At 41.7% G+C, this 21,719-nt stretch overlaps 1 protein-coding gene across 3 annotated transcripts in view; it reads right to left on the bottom strand.

Moving 5' to 3' along the window:
- The window catches only part of GRID2 (glutamate ionotropic receptor delta type subunit 2), a 690,114-nt gene that overhangs the window by 114,089 nt on the left and 554,306 nt on the right, over nt 1–21,719 (bottom strand). For all 3 annotated transcript variants that reach the window (XM_090138802.1, XM_090138803.1, XM_090138804.1), the window contains 2 exons: nt 18,116–18,313; nt 7,874–8,186 (listed from right to left, as the gene is read on the bottom strand). In XM_090138802.1, the coding sequence (XP_089994928.1) occupies nt 7,874–8,186; nt 18,116–18,313 (511 nt within the window). The remainder of the gene's footprint in view (nt 1–7,873; nt 8,187–18,115; nt 18,314–21,719) is intronic.

Here is a 21,719-nt window from a genome sequence, read left to right as displayed (position 1 = left end):
ATTGCAAAATATCAAATGATTCAGCATTTTAAAGATGTTTCCTGTTATAGCAAAAAACAAAACCCAAACTACTCAAAAAAAAAAAAAAAAAAAAAGAAAAGAAATAAACAGGACCTCTGCCTTCTCTTTCATAAGGATGTTTCCAAGAGAAACACAGCTCTGCATCTTGAGCTGAATAATCTGAAATCCTTCCAGTTAAATTCAGAAATATCTCCTCTTGAAGAAAAAAATCAAAGTAGAATGAAAATGGAGGATAACAGGTAGAAGAGAAAGAAGGCTTTCTGCTTTATTAGATGGCTTTGTGCTGTATTGAAGACAACACATTAATTTTCAGTACAAATTCATTATTTTGTCTATATTCAGTGCAATTCTATTAAATTAAGTAAGCTTGTCAGTGTATTCTGAAACCAAACCAGAGAGGCTGCTTTTGAAATAAAGCCTTCTGGAACATCCCTGTGAGAATTCTTGCTAAAAGCTACACAGTATTTCACCTGTCCAAAAGCAAACAATCTGTTGTACAAGCAGGGTTGGAAATGATCTTAAGTCCTGTATTTCTGTTTCCTAAAGCACTGGAGTTTTTTGTTCCAGTAGTAGCAATAGTAGAGTGCTCTCTCTGGAATATTTCATAACAAGAACTCGAAGAAATAAGAAGCAAGTAGAAAACATTCAGGAGATTAAGGTAGGTCCTCAGCAAGTATACATAAACATTCTGACATGAAACATTTGATTCAGTTGACCTCCATGAAGGTTTTAAGTCACTTGTAGTTAGTTTTACTAAACTAGACTGCTTTGGGACCAGTTCTCTGATCTCTGGTCACATGTTAGATTTCCCACATCTGCATATTTGACTGAGGGCAAAATTTGAGAGAGTAGCCAGGACTGAAGAGAAAGAAAAATGCAGCTATATAGAATTCCAGAAAAACTAAGCAAAGTCTATATCGTACTGGATTATGACACGTTACTCAGAGTGGATTAGGTGGGAAATAACCTGTGAAGATCATCTCTCATCAGTGTGCTTCAGTGTTCAGTTATCAGCAGAAAAGGATTTCTTTATCCACACAGACCTTTCTTTGCATCCATTTGTTCCCACTAACTCTTGTCCTGGCACATGGCACCACTGAAAAGAGTCTGGCTCCATCCTCTTTGCACCCTCTTTTTGGATATTTATAGATATTGACGAGACACATCTCCAAGCCTCCTCTTCTTCAGATTGAACAGTCTCATCTCTCTCATCCTCTCTCACAGGAGAGGCACCTTCTTAATCAGCATGCAAAAATAGAGGGCCAAGAAGAGCAGAATCAGTGGGGAGGAGCAGGAGCAAAAGAGCTAGTGAGGTCCTGACTGATACCCAAGAGGAAAGCTGCAGCAATGATGGGCTCCAGCTACTGCATGAGGCTGGCAAAGAGCAAAATCTGCAAAGGATGGAGTGGGAAACCAAGGGAAAATACAGAAGGAGTTGGCAATGAACTGGAAGGTGAATCCTGAAATCATTTTCCACCCAACTGGAAAAGCCAATTATGAAAAAAAATTATATATATATACACACACTTGCCTTCATAATGGTCATTATGAAGTGAAAAAGAATAAATTTAGAAACCATGAAACTATGTAGCTTGCTAGGAAAGTAACCCCTCCTACTTGTTACCGTGGAAATTATAACAGCTACAAAGATCACTGATAAAGCAAATTCTCAGCTACAAAACACTGGTTGCCACCATTAGCTATGCATTTTGACCAGCAATGAGCAAGAGCCTGCATGTCATGCTCATAAAAGTCTGCACCAGTGGCAATGACCTACTGTCACCAATGCTGAAATGCACCACCCACTGCCTCACTGTGCTCACATACACTGTTTGGTCTCCATAAATGCGCAGCAAGCATCAATAGATGTCATTGGGTGCCACATTTTCTGCATGGAGGAATTCAGTGACACACTTTGCATCCTATGCACTTTCATGTCAGATGCCATTTTGTCAGATTGCCCCTCTGTCCCATCTGTTGCATGGCAACAAAATGTAATGAGATATGGGTGGGTAAGTTCAACCTCTACTGCCATACCACCAACATCCACCTCTAACATTGTGGGCCAACAGAATAACATGGAGGCGTTACTTTCAGAGCAAGCCTAGTACTTTTCAAGATAACCTAAACCCTCTTCAGTCTCAGTACATGAATTTGCTACATAAACAAACGTAACAGAAATAAAAGATGTACTACAGAATCTCATGCCTGGGTTAGTCTCATCTGCAGTACTACACAGCTCCTTCTGAGAACTCACTTGCCTTCGCAATAGTCATACAGGATATCGTAAATCTGTGCTTACAGAGATTCAGAAGTAGGACCAAGCATTCTAATGCACTGGTCATCATATTTCATTGAAAAGTGTACTGTATGAAGGGCTTCAGTACAGAAAAAAAAAAAAAAAAAGCTTGGCATTGTTTCTTCATATGAAGTGAGCCTACTCGATGGCATTTCAGCTCTGTTCTCAAAACTGTCTCTTCAAATAAAAACTCACATGCATCTAATAGGTTCAAAAAAAATACATATTATTACAAATGCACAGTGCCAGCAATGAATGAATATAAAATTAAAAGAGAAGGAAAAAATACCTACACATTACAGAAGTTTCAACAGTGGTACGTAGACTGTGTGATCACTCCAGTTCTCCCCCATAGGGGAAAAAAAAAAAATTAGAAGCTAAAAATCAAGACCCAAGTTTAAATGGTATGAGAACCAGTGACATCTAAGCTCTCAAGGAAACAAGCGCAGAAATACTACACTTAAATTTCAGCTCTGAGGATTTGGCTTTGCATTTATGCATGCCACAAGCAAGCAGCAAATGCAGCAAGACCTGTCCTCTATGATCCTCTAAACTTTCTTCAGTAAAAGTGTTTCAGAGCCTAAATTTAAGCTTTAAGCTTCCATAATAAACAAGACTAGTACAATCCTAATTGCAGTTTCACAGTCAACCTCTGAGTAGACAATTAAAAGTATTGAAATTTTGCTTCTGAATGTAACAGGAACTTGTAGACTCAAAATCAATGAATGTACAGATGCTATAGTTAAGAAATACACCAGAGAGTTTGACTAACCAGTCACTATACCAAAAGAGAACAGATAGAATGCTAACCCATATCCTAGGCTCACTATAAAACTCCAGAGGAGGAAATCTCCAGAAGAGATTCTTCCTTACTAGTAGTCAACTCTTAAATGGGTCTAGGAGAAATGGAGCCAGGCTCCACCCCTTCTGGCAGCACAGGAGAATTGCCTTCACCTATGCTCCGTGGCTGACTCATTGCTTGCCTCAGGTGATCAATCAGAGTTTCAGGCTGTGATTCAGCAGTTGTCATACACCTGCCCTAAAAACTACCAGGCTGGTTGTGCTGATTCAAGTGTCCAGGCAATGCCACAGTACTTTTCTGATATATCAAAAATTGCAGAGGTTAGAACTCGTTAAAGGAATTTGATCGGAGCACCAGTCAGGCTGGCCAAAATACAACCTGATGGAGCTTACCAAATCTGCTACTGAAAACAGCAGAATACTATTTCACAACAAGCAAAAGAAACAACTCCTTCTGATTTGATCAAAATAAGTTACACGGTTCCTTAAAGAATTTGATTTATATACCAAGAGGCTCTTTTCTCTTTAGACAGTCAGCAGGTCCAGAACCAGGCTCCCTGCCTGCAAATCTTTCACCTAGCTAGAGGAAAGAAAGAACAGACAACGCCAGAATGTGCTGGCTTGCCCCAAACAAAGAATCTGCTATCAAAGCACTAGCAATCCTCAGTTCATGTTCCCTTATTGCTCTCAGCATAAGATACAGAAGCATTTTGGCTGTATGTTTTGATGGCAGAAATGAGTACCTTGTCATGTTTTGAATCCACAGCTGAAAGACTTCTTAAATGAATGTGACAGCTTTTGAAATGCCCCGTGCTGTTGCGCTTAAAGTATGCCAATCACAATTAATAGCAACAGATTGGCTATTCCAAAACAAATAAAACCTGCGGATTTTTCTGCTGAATGAAGAGCTGATGAGTGAAAACAGAAGCAAAATTACTACAATAGCCAGTCAGCCTGTCAGTGGAAATTACTTGCATTTGTCTGTATTCACAAGGTTAGTAAACAATAATGTGTCAGCTAATACAGTTTTGTGTTATATTCAAATTGAAAGTGAAATACAGGCTGACATTATAAATGGATCTATTATTCTTTCACAATGGATTTTTGAGGTCTTCTGAGTCTTGATATTTAAATTGGTCTGTAAGGTTGTTGTATTTTAGTATGAACGCTATTAAATTTGTGTCATTTTTCCCTTTAGCAAATTAAATACTGTCCTTCTGCGTTTCCTTTGAAGGAGAGGTGTATTGTATAGCAACCCCTCACTCAGCGGAAATAAAATACACGTTTTAAATTGTTCTATTGGATTGTAAGGAGTTGTGCTGGAAATGTACTCGGTAGAGGGGTGAGATCTCTAAATCTCTCTAAATAAATCTCTCTCTAAATAAATGCAATACACCTTTTAATATTTGTGAATTATTATTTTTTTCTTCTGAAGTCTCACAACAGTTTTAGTGCTTTGAGTCTCCGTGTCCCAGCAGCTATTACTAATCATGATTTACCAATGGGTAAAAGCCAGCGGCTTTCAGTAATCACACAGACACAGAAACAGCCAGAATGGTTCAGGTTGAAAGGGACTTCAGGGGAACATCTAGTCCAATCCCCTTCCTCAAACAGGAACACCTAGAGTGGGCTGCGCAGGACCAGCTCCATGTGGGTTTTGAAGATCGCCAGGGAAGAAGACTCCACAGCCTATTTGGGCAGCCTGTGTCAGCACTCTGTTACGCTCACAGTAAATAAGCTTTTCTTCACGTTAAGATGGAAACTCCCGGGTTTCAGGTTGCACTCTTTGCCTCTAACACTGTTGCTGGGCTCCACCGAGAAGACTCTAGTCCATCCTCTTTACACCTTCCCTTAAGACACACTAATCTGATCCCCTCTCAGTCTTCTACAGGATGAACAGGCCTAAATCTCTCTGCTTTTCCTCATATAAGCAATACCCCAGTCCCTTCATGATTTTAGTATCCTTATACTGGTCTTGCTCCGACAGCCCCATGTTCTCTCTCATACCGGGGAGCCCAGCACTGCACACAGCACTGCGAGCCGAGGCCTCACTGGGACAGAATAGAGGGAACGGATCCCTTCCATCAACCCGCTAGCGACAGTGTTCCTGATGCTCTCTGGGATACTATTTGCCTTCTCGGACACAAGGGCGTATCGGTGGCTGATAGTCAACTGGGCGTCCCCAAGGACCAGGAGGTCCTGTTCCACAAAGCTGCCTTCCAGCGGGTCAGCGCCAAGACTGTGCTGGTGCATTCCTCTCAAAGTGCAAGGCCCTGTGCTTGCCTTTGTTGAATCTCAAGCGGTTTTTGCCCATCTCTCCATCCTGTCCACATATTTCTGAATGACAGCACAGCGCTCACAGGGATCAGCCACTCATTCCGGTTGCACTCAGGGGTATTAGCCACTCGTCCCAGTTTTGTATCTTCAGCAAATTCACTGAGGAGATGCTCTGTTCCTTCATCCAGGTCACTGTCGAAGATGTTAAGCAAGACCTGACTCAGTACCGAATGCTGGTGCACCTGCTAGCTACAGGTCTCCCACTAGGCTGTTTTGAGTCATAAACCTCTGAGTTGTCCCATGCAGCAACTTCTTAGTCCACTTTTATATAAACCTTTCTTGGACTTGCCTGTAAGGATGTCAGTGGAGACAGTGTCGAAAGCCTTACTGCAGCCAAAGGAGACAACACCCACTCTTCTCCCCTCATCTATCCAGCTGGTCATTCCAGCTTAGAAGGCTATCAAATTGGTTCAGCATGATTTTCCCTTAGCAAATCCATGCTGACTAATCCAATCACCTTATTTTCCGGTCATCTTGCTTGAAGATGACGCTGGGAATGATGTGCTCCATCATCTTTTCAGAGATGTTGATGAGGCTGATTGGCCTGACTGAAATCAAAATCCCATGGTCCTCTCACTATGGGGAACAGATGAGGATCTCCTAGAGGAAAGTATTTTTCTCTACTTTTCTAGTAAATTCTTTTTCTTTTTTTTTTAAATTATTCTTTCTTCCTCACCATTTCATCTCATTTCTTTTCATCTAATTTCCTCTTTGTCTTCGTGCTTTATTTGAGGTGGTTATTCAGCCCTCCCCAAGCACTCACTTTACTGACAATTCCGAAAGCCCTTTTTTATATATGCTAACTGAACATCTGTCGAAACCTTGAAAGCTAACACCCTGGATCTATGAGTTGGAAAACTTTGGGGCACTGGACAATACATGTTGACTTGGTCAGATCTAAGGCAAACAATTCAAATTGTAACTAATGAGATCGAAGTGTGCAATTAAACTAGCTTTGCCTCCATTCAAAACACTGCCGGGCAGTTTCCTAGAAAACTTTTAGGGACCAATGATGTTGGGAATACAGCGAAAATGCTAAGGCTAATGCCAAACAATAAACCTATGTAAAATGACCTCATATTCACGCAGTAAAGAAACTAATTCACAGGTTTTAAACTAAAAGGCAGACAGCTGCAATGAGTCTAGTTTTCTAACAGACCAACTGCTCTCTCACAGTTGGATTCCCTAAACAGCTACACTGGGAATATTTTGGACAGAAAGAAAACTTTAAAATCCACCCACAGACATTAAAAAAATTATTGTAGTACTAAACTGGCTCTGAAGTCAGAAACATGAAACCAAAGAAACATGAAACAATTTTTGCAGCTTAGCTTGGTTGGCCATCACTGCTAAATGCAAATAATCATGTCAAAACTATTCTCTCTAGGTTGATGAATTTAAAAACATACCTCTTGAGGACAGTCACAAATGCAGCTTTTATACTTTTCTAGGTGATGGTGTCAGTTGTTGCTTCCCCCCCTTTTTATAAGTTTAGACAACATTTGTGTACATCTTCAATTGTCATGAATTTCATTCGATTTTTTTTAGTAGGTAGTAAGGTAATTTCTAATTACCTTATTGAATAAATACTTCTACAGATCTGATATCTGTGAGTTTTGAAGTAGTGGCCATGATTCTTTGCAGATTAGATGCCCCATAGAATTACAAGCAGATGTATCTGCAGTGCTAGTATGGACTGACAGATAAGTATGTGCATAAATTCCAGAAGACAGTTGTTTTATTTTGTCAGTTGTCAGGTGTTATCACCTAAGCCATCTTACATGAAGCTGTGTTTTCTTATTCTACTTTGCGTTATCACTCCAATTTGTAGATAAGAATTTTAAGAAGCATATACTAAACCAAGGTCTGCCATCCTTGATGCCTTTGGGATAAACGATTAAATCTCTGCAGAAGAGATGGACCGTGAAAGACTTGGTGATATAAACCAGTCTGGGCCACGCTAGATGCTGCAGGGAAGGAAGGGAGAATCCAAGAATCCAGGAAGGCCAGAGTAACTTGGCTGAGTCTAAGAGTTATATGGGGAAAACTGAGGTAAAGCAGGAGAAGGAGGAAAGAGTATGAGACACGGTAAGATCACTTGGCACTGGTGACCGGTCAAAAGTTTGTTCAAAAGCTGAACCCTGACATTTTCAGACTTCTCTGGAACATAGCACTTACACTAAGGATGAATAATTTTTGAGAAGGTGATGAGAAATACTCTTTCCAAGCACTAGTCAACTATAAATAAAAAACAAGCTAGCACGTAGTGCTCAAAAAACTTCTCATGGTTCGCACACCAGGCTGCTGCATGCTTTAGAAAACTCGCAGCAATGGCTCAGCAGTGCTCCCAGTCCCTCACGGAGGATGGCAATAGGAGACACACGACTGTCATCTCAGGTTCCCTCTGTCTCTTACCTTGTTGCACAAAGGATCCATACACGAACCACATGGAGTTGTAGAGTGTTGTGGAGGTCATAGATCCCATCTGAAGGCGAGGAGGGTTGAGCCAATTCAAGAGGTAGACCAACAGCCCTACTAGCAGCACGGTACCAGCTATGCACGCCCACAGGGAGAGGTCAAATGGTGCCAAGCAGGCAAACATGTCCACCGTCTTCTCTGCCTTCCGAAGTAGCACGCCCACCGAGTAGTCCATATAACGTGTTGTGAAGTCTACCACATTTTCTCTGTCAGGGGTGATGGTTAAGGCAGAGATCCCTATGTCAGCTCTCTGAGGAAAGAGGAAGGGAGAATAATATGCATGAACAGGAGGTACAGAAATTATCTTTGCTCCTCTTTGATCTTCAGCAGCTAAATTTAGTACAGAATAGCAGATGCCAGGGCCAATGTTTAAGGAACAATATATGCAAACTCAGAAATATGAGTAAGAAATGTGAGTAGCAGAACAGCTGTACCACCTCTCTTAGCTTCCATGAGCAAACTTTGCTCCGTGGACTCAGACACCTTAGCTTTTCAAGTTATTATTTTCAAAAAAATCAGAACACTTCCAATGTAGATAATAGCTCAAAGAAATCTACTTCTGGTCATTTTTCTTGGACTATTGATGCCATCATTATTGCCGTGGCTTTGTGCACAGCATTTCTGATTAGAGGAAATTTGTTCCTGACAGAGCGGTATGATTTCCAACGCTTTGTTGATACGATGCTCACGATAAAGGGCTGCTGCGTGACGAAGGCATCTCATACGTCCTGGGGTGCTTGGGGTACTCGATATTCTGCACAATATCAACCTCGGCAGCAGTGTGCAAAGCGCAGAATGGCAGGCAGCACACACAGATCCTTCTCCACTAGTTCCAGTATGCTACTGCTTTGTGCCTTTTTTTTTTTTTTTTTTTTTTTTTTTGGTAATTTTAAGAACCCACTTCAGATGAGGAGGGGATGAATAATATGTTTTGATCCAATCATTGTATTCCACAGCATGTCTGGGTATTAGGTCTCCAGAGGCAGCAGGCACAACTACAGCAGCTGCTGTTTTCCTTTATATAGATACAATTTGTACCACAGTGAAAGCAGAGACAGTCACGCAGTTTAAAAAAGCCCCCAAAGTGAAGAAAGACACCGTTAATTTTAGATATTTTCAGACAAAAAAAGAGTATTTAAAATACCTAAAGATGCTACCAGTTTGATTTATTTTGTTTCCAATCTGCCTAAAGCAGCATGTGGTCTTTTGGAAGGGGGTGAGGAGAGCATAAACGCATCAAATTGTCAGTACCGAGTCAATTTTATTAACTGTGTTGAGTTTCTTTTTTCTCATCCAAAGGCGGCAAAGATTACTAGCTCCTAAGAAATGTGAAACATTAAGTGACAAATTATGGAGCTGAAACTGATTAAAATCAAATTTCCAAATCATTGCAAAATACCATCTGTGAGACACTCTGTTGCCCACGGTACAGACACAGCATTTAATCACAGTGCACTGAAGTCTTTGGTTTACATGATGTACTTCACATTAATTTTCGTTGTCTTGAGAAACAGCGGAAAGTAGCTGAGGGCCTGATGATTTAAGCAGTAAGGTGCTTGAAAATATTGGCTTGTTTATAAATCATGAATAAGATCTTCATCTTTAATTTGTAGTTTAGGTCTTGTAGCATCTGAAATGAAGGTACGTTGATGTACACAGCTGAAAGCGTGGCTCAGCTGCACTGAGCAACATGCAAAGCAGACATCACCCGAAATGTTTTCCACAGTAGTGAACAGAACCGTACGTTCAAAATAATTTCCAAATCAAAAAGTCCGGAGCTCTGTACTAATAACTGTCAAGTACAACAATAATCATAGTTAGTGTGTAAGGCTATTTTTTTTCCAGAATGTGTCTTAAAACATGAAGTGGGTTATGGGATGGCATACGGAACCGCTAAGTGATAGATGTAACCCCTGCTGTTTAACTTCATGTATCACTGAAATACTTCTGTACTGCACTACATTATTGTGAGGTGCCATTCAAGTTGTACTTGGAGGACATTTCTAGATCTTTCAAGGAAAACCAATATAAGTGAAGAAAATTTCAGGGAAAAAAAATCTGGAGGATGCACACGTGTTTTTTTTTCTTTTTTTTTTTCTTTTTTTTTTTTAATGAAAAGGAACATATTTCTTCATGAAATACACTGAAGGGCACAGTAAGTGATATTTATAGAAACACTCCTTCCATTTAACATCCCTGAGGAGCAGTCTTTCACATTCCACAGCATTACGGTTCCACTCTGGATATCAGCCAGCTACGAGAAAGGAGCAATGTTGACCTAATGGAAATGTTGCATTTTCTTTGTGATATGGCAACAGCGATCGTGTTATCTTGATCTAAAAAATTGCTAGTAATGTAGAAAATGAAAAAGAGAGGGAGGTGTCCTGACTTCTCCACACTCCCATATGTAGCCCTTTTTCCATAAAATAAAGGTTACTCTGAGCTACGACAACTCATGTTCCTTACTTACAAAATCAAATCATAAACACCGGATTAGTGGAAAACTGTACATTTAGCACTGAACCACGGTTAAGCTTCACTCAGCAGCTGATCTGCTGAAGGTGAGCATTCCTAATTATGTACAGAATCTGTCACCGTGTATTAAATTGGAAGATGGAAAAAATTAAATGCTTGTCATTAACACGTCGAATTGGATCAGAGAAGATATCAGTTTGAAGGATTCAAGGTTCACTTAGTGCTTCTGAGAGAGAAAAGCAAGCGCATATGATTATGTCAATATTTAGATATAAAGCTGCCAATCTGAATTATAAACATGTAAAATTCTCCGCTCAGTTTTCGCAATGCCAAAATCAACCATTGGCATCTTAGAAGTCTGTTTTAGCACTTTTTGGATTAATGAAACCATGAATCCTAAAATCGGCTCCCTGGAAAACAGTAGAGGGCATTATTTTTCTTTAGGTGACCTGCTTAGGAATTTGTAAAGTTGATAGCGGGTCTCCTGAGGTCATCGTTGATCAACATTACCGCAAGAAGGAAATCCAAAATAAATGAACCAATAGGCCCGAAAGCTTTGCTACCTGTCACATGCTCATCAGCAATGGTTTGAAATCCTCCCATTCTATTGCTGAAGCAGGTACGCCTTATATACACGTAAAGCGATCTTAAGATGATTCCTGTGGTACATGACCGAGAACAGGGGGAATACAGAAATTGACTGTTAATTCCTCCATGAGGATGTTTATGGTAATTCACTGTTAATGTTGAATCAAGTTGCACTGAATGCTGGAAGCAACAAGCCACAGCTCCACGTGCCATGCAGTCCTTAACACGGACACATTAATTGCAGATATAGTTTTACTCATGGTAATGTGCCCACAAAAATAATTCCTTTTTCCTCAACTACTATTGTACATGTTAGCTTCTCACGTTGGCTCTCCAGTATGCTTTCTGCCTTCCTATGCTGTTCCCCTTAGGAAGACGTGCTTGAGAGAAGAGCTTTATAGAGCCTTCTATTGCCGGTAGTTTGCTTTGGAGGTGCTTGGGCATGATTTAGCTTTCCATTTCTGACAGATCTAAGTGAAATTGTTTCAATGCCATTTGCTTCCTGATGGCTCATCGGGAAAGAAGTCACAGCAATTCAAGTGGCGTGGCACAATGTGGGAAACAGGCTTATAAATATAAATATCACTGGCATGTCCAGAACCACGCTAGAAAGTCTACTGTCCTCTCCCAGAAGAGCCTTTTTCTGCCTCCTTTGCTGGTCATTCAGACTCATCCCTCTGGTAACGTGGCCTTGAGCGTAACCAAAGGAAGTGCTGCAAAATGGTATCTTGTGGCAAAAGAAAGATGTGCAGTAAAGCATCGCTTCCGCTAGATCGGCTCTGCTGAACGCTGCTGCTCTCCGAACTCATCCCGTCTGTGAGCCGAAGCTCTGTAGGGATACACTAACAGACCCATCACATTACAGTCAGTTTATTTTGAAAGAAAAAGGTGTACATAGGAAGGATAGACCTAACGTGAGTTGGGTGGAAATGTGAAGAGGAGGAAGACTGGGTTCCCTATGCAAACCAAAGACTAGTTGCTCTGAAATGCTGGTTCCAGCTCCTATTTCAGCTGCCACTGGGTACAGGAACACTCTATCCATGGAGCAAGAAGAGTGAACTTGGTAGCAGCTCCACGAGGTGCGTGGGCTTAGGGCATGTGTTTGCAGCCCAGGGCTTCCATCCCACGTGGCTACAAATGAGAGCAGCCCAAGACTGCTCTCAGTGGTACCGGGATCTGTAGAAGAGCCTGCCTCACCCTGATTCGGATTAATGCAGATCGCATCTGTCGATCCTTAACACAGAAAGTAACGCACTCACGGCAGCAATTACCATTTCATCTGACCCTTTTCCTGCAGTGGGCACAGACACCTTCTGAATGCACTCACAAAGAGGAGATGACGATTTTCCACTGCACTTGAGTGGGACTTGTCTTTTGTAGAAATGCACCATTCCCAAGTCATTTCTGGCTCACGCTTTATGAGGTAAAAAGCACTCCTCCTGTTTCTGAATTTGTTCTACATGTTGGCAAAATTGTCATGTAATACTCGATTGGGAAAATTAGGAAATGCTGTGTGTTAAACAGGTTAGGTCTTTAATTTAAAATTATTCTTTGCTTCCCCTCACAGAGTTGCCAAGCAGAGGGATACGTGAGTTACAGGAGCAGAACTCAGTTCACAATAAATAAGAAAGCAGCCATTCGAGAACAGCTTGCACTTGGTAAGGGGTAGATACACACTGGCTGCTCGCCCAAAGGTTCTCTTTTGCCTCAGAAGAGACAGAAAACGTGAAGGATGGTATGAACCTTTTCTGTTCTGAGGGGTTGAGAAGATGCCAAAGAAATGATATTGAGGAAACACGAGTTTTACATTGCACGCGCAGTCCTGTTAACACTTCATGTCTTCTAATTGTACAGGAGGATTTCACAACCATTTTGCATTTTCATTTAAAGCAAAATTGCAGCAGACCAGCAAATCCATTCCTCCCGTGACGTGTATTTACAGATCTAGCGGTTACCGCCTTGAGGGTTTTATTTAGGTTTATGTGAATCCGTGGCTAGCACAAGGAAAAGAACAATGTGGAGATTTTTTAGTAGAACAATCAGGCTTTGGAGGTTGTGATTGCTGCCTGATGAATCATTCATTTCAAACAGAAATTGTTCCAGGCCATTCTTCCATCTCTGGAGCCACCAAGCACTGGGACTCCTCCAGCCTGCGGCACGCAGTGCCTTTCACTATCCTTTGCCTCACACTGCAGCGAGCAGGGTACAGTACAATATTGGATGCAAGGAGCAGAGAAATGATAAAAATGAATCGACACAAGGCAAATGTGGTCCTAGTCTAAATGGTAGACAATAAAAGTTCAGTTGTGACATTTTCTGAGTTGGAGGAAAATTCAGTTTTCTCAACAGTTGTAGGTCAGCACGTACGATCACAGCATTCCACCTTCTGTCTTTATGAGGACGTAAGGAGAATGGCAAAATGAGGTCATCACTACAGTTTAAACGCACAAACTGCGTCAGGACTACGGCACGAGTGGATGTTTTCCATTCTCATACTGCTTGGGCAAGCAGAATAAGTTAAGGTTTTTTCCAACTTTCCTTTTCATGTGGATCATGATTGTAATTTTTTTAAATTTTTGGTTTTAAAATTTTTTTTTTCTTTTCTGCAAGATCTGATTTTTTGCATTTTGTCACCTCGTAGTTCCAGTATTTAATGTTACTTCCTGTGCCTGACTGCATCACTCCTTACGTTTTACAATGGTGCATTATGTTCAGCAATTAAATCTCACCTGTACATTGTGAAAAAGATTTCTATAACCCACCAGTAAATTCTTTTCAAGAATGTCTACAGCAGTTATTCTTAGGAAAACGAAAATAGGAGTCTATGGCTTTAAAACCTGCACCTCTAGCAGTAGTAACAGCATCTTCTGGTTCACAGAGAGCAACTGAAATGTATACATTCATAGCACAAATAAGACAGTGGCAGAGTAGAGTCTGCACAGCACTTTCTTTCTCTCAGGGTGAATGACTGAGAGCAGAGGATAGGTTGCAAAGCAGGGGGAAAAGAATGGTACATTGAATTGGTTTTACTTGTGACACCATACCGAATATCTAATGCAGATCATTGAATCCAACTCCCGCCTGCACACAGTACGACCTCCAAATCCTTCACATTCCCTCTGCCTGCAGTTTAATCCTGCAACCTTCATCCCACTGCTGTCACCACCACCTGCCCACTGAGGTGACATCTGCGGCCATTGGGCTTGCAGTGGGACATCGATGGGGACATCCTTGTCAGGGCAAACTGAAGCCCAGGGGAAGAGACTTGGGATAACTGTCAGTGCCCCATGCTGGCCCTAAGGAGCCCTGACTGTGCTGATGAAGTAATCACACCCATGTACTGTTGGGCTGGGGCTGGCCCAGCACAGCTGTGCCTTGTTGAGGTCACAGGGCAGGACTGGCCCCCCTAAGCCTCTTAAACCCCTCCGGGGGGTGCTGGGAGTTACTAGAGTCTGCTGGGAGGTCCTGGGGATTCTTGGGCCTTTCAGACTTCTCTGTCTGCAGCAGGAGATGGCTGGGCTCATGCCTTCTTTTTCTGGGCGCTAGCTTCTCCGTGGCTCTTTGGTGAAGGACTGCTTCTACTAGGCTTTGACTCTGAGTGTGTTTTGTTTATTTTTCTATTTTTGTGTTCTCCTGATTTTTGGGGCTATAGTTGGCTGGCTGCTGTGCTCCCACCCTGATTTTTTGTGGGTCTAAAGTAAGCATGTTGACAGGCTGCCATCCTTTGGTGCTGTGTTTTGTTGTTGTGTGTTTTTTTGTTTGTTTGTGGAAGGAGGCTGGAGGTTTGTAGGTGCTGCGGACTCTCCTGCTAACAGTGATAAAGGTGAGTAAGATGGGGCCACATCCCACAGAGCAGTTCTGTTGTTGCTGGGTGTAAGATGTGGCATGAGGGACTACTGAAGTGGAAGTGATGCCTGAAGTTTTTTTTTTTTTTTACTTCAGTTTAGTTTCTTTTTTTTTTTTTCTTATTGTAGGATGAGTACTGCAGTGGAGCCTGTTAAAGCAAGGATCAGCTCAAACCTGTAAATAACTAGTGTGGTGCTAGTACCACACTTGGATGCACCAAGTACTGGAGGCCCAGTAGTGCAGACCTTCTTGCATCATGGGCTGCCCATGTGCAGCTGAGCCATTTGAGAGCAGCTCTGGGGCCTCTGGTACTGAGGTCTGCCTTACTCTTATTAGTTTTGGGAGCAATGCTGCCTTGCAGGTGGTTACTGCAGGGTTGAGGACCCCCTTCTTGGGATGAGAGGCCCTTGGCTCTGACCCTGCTTATTTTGGTGCTGCTCCAGAGCCACTGCTTAGCTTCCCCTGCATTTTGAGGGTCATCATGGTGCTGCTGCTGAGCTGTCACTCTTCCCCTCCCCCCCTTTTCTTGCTTAGGAGAGCCAAGCACAAATGGCTTCATAAACAGTAAAGAAAGTAGCCTGAGGTCTGTGTTCTTTATTTCTGCTTTTTGTCTTCTATTTCAGGTTTAGTGAGAGCTGCAGTGGAGATTCATATCAGCAGTTTTAGCTGTGGAGCTAAATGGGACTGTGGAGGTGGTGAGTGCCAGGGAGGCACTGTGGGTTCTTTCTCTTTAACAGAGGGCTGCTGGGCTCCTACTGTGCTCTTCCTGGTGCTTCCCCTGCATGCATGGAACAGCTAGGTGGCCACGCAGCTATTTTCAGGTAAAGGGCCACTGCTCAACTCTAGAAGGCCAAGCACAGCCCTGTTGTGACCTTGGTCCTGAAGGGGGCTTTGCGTGCGTGATGGGTGTGAGCAGGAGGTGGCTATGTCCCTGCTGCCCTATTGCTGGTGGGGGTGGAAAGCAGCAATACTGCTAAGGTAAAAGCAATATTTGAGACTTGTGTAATGTTTTTTTTTTTGTCTTATTTGTCTTATCTACCTGGATGAGGGAGAGCTGCTGATGAGCCTTGTAGAGCAAAGATTCTTCTAAAGTATGGAAGAATTCTGGCAGCAATGGGACTGCTGGAGGAGGTGAGTGCAGGGTGGGGGCTACCTATCTGTAAGAAGCTGATAGACTCCCACCCTGCTTTTTTCTGGGGGGGACATTGCTGGGATACCACTGATTTTTTTATTAGATGGGGCTGGCTCAGGGCAGCTGCTTGACTTCTTGAGTCCAAGGACAACTCTGGGGTGCAGCCTCTCCTGCTTCCAGTGACTAGGGCTATTTCTCCCAGCCCTGGTTGGGTAAAAAGGAGCACAAGGAAATTTCAGGGTTTAAGGAAAAAAAAAGCATGATGTATACAGTTACAACTCTTGGCTTTGGTTGCAGGTTCTCTTTAAACAAGGATGAACACAAGCAGCTCTGGGACTGTGAATCCAGGCATGTGAGTGCCTCTGAGCTTGGAGTACACTAATAGTGAACGCTGCAGCTCCTCCTGCTTGTAGTAGCAGGGGTGACTGCCTCCCGAGCCCTCCTGCTGGGCCTGAGAAGCAATATAAAGGTCAGCTAAGATGTTAGTGATGCGCACAATTAACTTTACTACTTGTAATTTTCATCTCCTCCTCTTGCAGGATCTAATGAAACTTTTGGTTGTTTGGTAGGAATTGGAGTACAGAGTACTGGATGCTGGAGCTGCTTGCATCATTGTGTCCTTTGTCTGTGCTGTTCTTGGGATGGTGTTGGTCTCTTTACTACAGTGAGTGTTGAAATGTGGGGCTCTGGCAGTTTTTCCTTGCTGGTGTTCAGGGTAGTGGTGCCCAAAGATGTTTCATTTTTAATTTCAGGTTTTGGTGTGGTTTGTGTTGCAGAGGAAGGTGACCAGCCCTATCTTAATCTGTCTTTTTTGGGAGATGTGCTGAAGGATGCAGAGGCTCTTGTGGTGGTTTTGTGTTACTTGAAGGATGTGATTTGCTTTTGTAGTGGGACTGAGGAAGTGGTACAGTGCTACTGTTCGGGTAGGATTCTGGTTGCTTGGATTTTTTTGGCTGCTGGGGACTGCACTATCTCAAAGAGATTTTTGGGGGGGTGGGAGGGTAGGTTTGGTTGTACTTGTGAGTGGCCCTTTATTTGCCCCCTTTCTTGGGGGTGTGAGGGAAGAACCTGTTAGGGGGAGGTTCCTCCTGAGTGGTGGTATATGGAGGAGCCCTCCAGAGATGGAGGAACTCATCTGGAGTGATGCTGCTGGGCTTGTCAAGTCTTCCTTGCAGAGTGGTGCTCCTTCCTGGTTAAGGAGAGCCTAGCTCTTTTCTGGGCCTGATGAGCTAGAAGGATGTAGGAATTTCTCCCTGGGTGGGCTGGGAGAAGAACATGCATATCTGGTCTGAGGAAGGGTTAAAGAAGCAGAGCTCAAAGTACCCGTCTAACTTGGTGATATCTTCATTGTGAGGCACTCAAAGCTTGCAGGCTCCATCTCTGGTCTGATTGAAGCTCTGTGATGTCTAGTAGCAGCTGCTTATGTGTGCTTCAGGTAGGGAGGCTGCCATGTGAAAACTAATACTGGGTGAGGTCTGCCTTTCCTCCTTAGCAGGGGCATGTCCAAGATGCTGCAAAGATCAGCAGGATGTTGATGTGCCATGTTTGGAGAAGGTTCCCAGAGAAAGGGTGTATCTGGGCAAACTCCAGTGGAGTTTAACATAACACTTTTATTCCCACTAGTTATCCTCTGCTGGACTGTCAAAGAAAGCTGGAGAGTGTAGAATCCTGGCCCGGGCTTGACTTCCAACTCAATGAATAATTAACAAGATTGAAAACATTACTTCTGATTCCTAGATCTACGTAAACTATGGTGCAAAAAGGTCTTGCATTTGTATTCAATGGTTTTCTAAGTGCTAATTAATATTTATGTAATGTATTGCTAATTGCAATGTAAACTCTCCTTAGAACAACCTCCTCTGCTCATCTGTGGCAGGTCTTGCCATGTGAATTAGGGAGCTGTGCACCCCATTTCTTGGCTGTATTCAGATTTCATACTACTCTACTTAGAGGAAAAAAATACAGCCTGCTGCCACCAATGTAGGCCTTTCTTTATTGCCTGATGCACTAACAGATGCTGTTATCACAAGTAATTAGCAAATTTAACCAAGGATTCATTAATTAAGGTTGCCAGGTAATGAAAACTAACTAATACATTCTGGTTTAAGTGACATCATTAAATGCATTAAAAACCTTACCTTAAATACTAGTTCTCCTATCAGTCCATTCCATGACCCATCATCCTGAGGACTCCCGTACTTGTGATCTGGAGCAACATAAATTTCATACTTAAAGCCAAGGTAATTGGCCAAAGCTTCCAGGACATCTATTGAGAAGCCTTGATACTTCTTTGGTTTTCCTAGAACGTTCTCGGACACCATGACAAAGGGCTCTTCCTAAACAGAGAACAAATGGAGTGACTTTGTTAGTGAAACAAGGGCTCACCCACTGAGGTGCCTTTTTTTCTTAAAGGAAGAAGTATTAAAATTACATACAACACTTTCCACTAAATGAGTATGCTCTGCTACCTTGTAAAATGATATTTTTGGCTTTTATTTCAGTATAACTACTTGAAACTCCTAGTAAAAGAAACTCTAATTTATGACACTTGAAAAGTAAATCTTGTGACATTACAACATAGCTGCTTTTCAGCAATCCCTTCTGTCTGCACTTATGCTCAGCATGACAGACGTATGCTCATGTCTGTCCATAAATACGAAAAATTCTGCCATACTTCTGCTTCCCACCAACTGGGTAAACACTGTATCTGGCAAATTGACTATTAATTTGTGCCATAAGGAATAAAAACAGAGGAAAATCACCAAGCTACATCAACATACATTCTCTCTCCAGTATTTCTCTTGTCCTTCTACTACATTATGCATCTTACTATGCACTAGATGACTAGCTGCTTTTTATCTCTAGGCATGTTTGTTTTAGCTTGGGGAGAATCAGGCAGGAGACTTGAATTTCTATGAAGATCATGGGTGAATGCTCATCAAGAAGATAGATAGCAAAGGGTTTGACTTAAGATATCAGGTTACCAAAGAACATGATTCTGTTTTTCTTTTTCTCTACTGTTTAAGAAGTTATCTTTCTGATACTGCTCCACAAAGAGACGGTTATGGCTAAGTTCTATTTCCTTTTCTCCACTTCCCCAGCTCCTTACTCTTTTTTCTTACCCTTGTTCTTCCATTACTCTTTATATCTTGCAAAAAATAAAACACTACTTGGACTAGTAGATAGGCTACACTTAAGGTTTTTTCTCTCTGTGCCCATTCCCCTTCCCTCCCCCCCCCCCCCCTTTGTTACTCACAAGCATACAGGAGGAAAGGGTTTATACTCCCCCTAGCACTTGTGGCCAAAGCTCTAGTCATATCTCCACAGGTGACTTTGTCACTTATAACAACATTCTTACTTTCTTAGTGTGCCACAATTAAGAATGAAGAAGAGTAGGAGAGAGGACTTGGAATAAGAAAGGGTTGTTCTTAAATGCCTGAATTAATAGTCATGGGAATAGCTGCATGAATTAATGCTGCCACCGAAAGAGTGAGCAACTGGACTGTAGTGGCACTGTACTCTCCTTAGTCTGCAGACAAAGCAAAAAAAAACCCAAACAACTAAGTGGACCAGGAATGCTAGAGACAAGATTTACTAAGGTAAAGTGCCATCAGATTTCAAATACGAACTCTTTTGTCCATTAATTCATTATAGCTGTAAAATTCTTAAAGAAAAAAGCAGCATCTCCTGATCTAGTGTAAGAGGATGAAATGTGTTATGACTGACTGAGTTCTAAAAGTATACATCTCCCTTCTTGGGGGCCGAGCCACAATACACATCTGTTCTACCCACTTACTTAGAGGAGTCGGATGCTTTTTCTGGCGGTAAAAAATGATGGAAAAAAGAGCCAGTACATTCTTTAGAAATGAAAAAGCTAAAGCAGAATAAACTGTTGGAGATCATTCTCCAACTCATCTCAATCCTCTTTTGCCCTTACTATGGTGAGATGAACTTCCTAGCTGGGAGGCTGTATACAAATTAAGTTAGTGAGTACAGATCTATTGTCTATACAGATCAGAGAAATCAGTCTCTGCTGGGATTTACTGCAGCCATCGGGGCTCAGCTCAAACCTCAGATGGATGGCCTTATGTGCTTTTACTATGTTTGGAGGATGGTTTCAAAATTAGGTTATTTTAGGGGTAGTTAGAACTCATAAAGCATGTGAAAATGACTCATAAGTAATTTCTGAATGTGCTCTGATGTATTGCTTTAATTGACAGTCTGTATTCATTAACTGGAACTCTATGTTCATTATTTCTTCCCTAGCAAAAGTCAGAAGCGAGAGGTGGAAAAAACAAAGCAAGAAATGAAGCTCAGTTGTGAGTGAGACTGTCCATTTAGGAGCAATGAACATTAAATGACTCACGATGACTAAGCACAGCTCTGTAGACACACGAAGATGTGCTGGGAGACTCAAGAACTTCTATTACTTACAAATGCTAAGAAATTGCTCACAGAAGTGAAATTCAGTCTAATTACTAAAAAGGGATCTCTCAGTCCCTTTCCAGTGGCTACTGGATGACCAAGCAGAGCAGTTAGAACTTAAAAGAAGCGATACCAAGCCCGACTTGGACTTAGAAACCATAAAAATATTTTCAGTCACAGGATGCTTTTGTCTGGTCTTCTTATCTTCATAATTACTTTTTCTCAACTCATAAAAGAATAACCGCCCACTTGTAATTATTAGCTATTTGGTATTTCTTACCCCAAAAGATTTCACTGAAATAAGCAGACCCAAATACTTAATTCCTTCAACAGCTTTACTGACCACTGTTTTGGGGATTGTATTTGGCTAGGAGTAGCGCAGCAGCTTGTTATTTTTAATTGAACAGCAATGTACATTACTTCACATTAGAATCAATGACCAAAATTTAATTGAAACATTTACTTCTCTCATTGCAGAAATACTCCCACTAGCAATGGTTATAAAAGTCGCTGAAAAACATAGTACAATCTCCAGCCCTTAATAACATTAAAACAAAGATGAAGGTTTCAAACCACGTGCAATTAAGGTATTATTTTCATTCAGTATCCCATTTTGCCAATGGCCTTAGTCATAATATTGGCAATAAATGCACAGTTCTTGGATCCTCTGCTTTTCAAAAAAACCTAGAAAAAACAGTTGTACTAAGAGAAAAGTCCCTTGCTCTACAACGGAAACCTAGTTTGCATTCTAGAAGTTGAAGACAATGTTAGAAGAAAGCCATTAAAAATTCAGCTTGCCCCTGTCTTTACCCACAGACTTAGCATCACTTCTTTCAATGACAGTTTTATCATGATCTTCGACGAGACATGAGTTCATTCCATCTGGTGAATAAACAGCATGTTAAACATGCTTTTTTGTTTTCCAAATTCAGACTGTGGATTCTGTATTTATATCACTACTAGGACTAGACAAATTTTAAAATGTTAGCTACTTTGCTCTTCCTCCAGTATCTCGATTCGCTTTGCAACAGGACTAAGGCTTCCTTCAAAGCCATTGATAGCAATGGTCTGTCAGGATGCAGCCAAACTCTGCGTATTGATTTTAATTCCAAATAACTTAATGCACCTAATAGCTCTTTCTGAACCATTACACTTATATGATAGGAATATGGATTGGGGCTGGAATCGATTGGAGTGTTTTAGAGTATGTCCAACATCACAATGCCGGTGTTAACACAACTAGCTCAGATACATGAATTGGCAAAAATGTAGTTTAGGTGTATTAACTAGCTGGGAGCTACATTACACTTCTCCCTG

Source organism: Phasianus colchicus, chromosome 4, assembly GCF_987193195.1.
Source record: "Phasianus colchicus chromosome 4, bPhaCol1.hap1.1, whole genome shotgun sequence".
Classification (NCBI taxonomy): domain Eukaryota; kingdom Metazoa; phylum Chordata; class Aves; order Galliformes; family Phasianidae; genus Phasianus; species Phasianus colchicus.
This window is presented reverse-complemented; position numbering and strand designations above follow the sequence as displayed.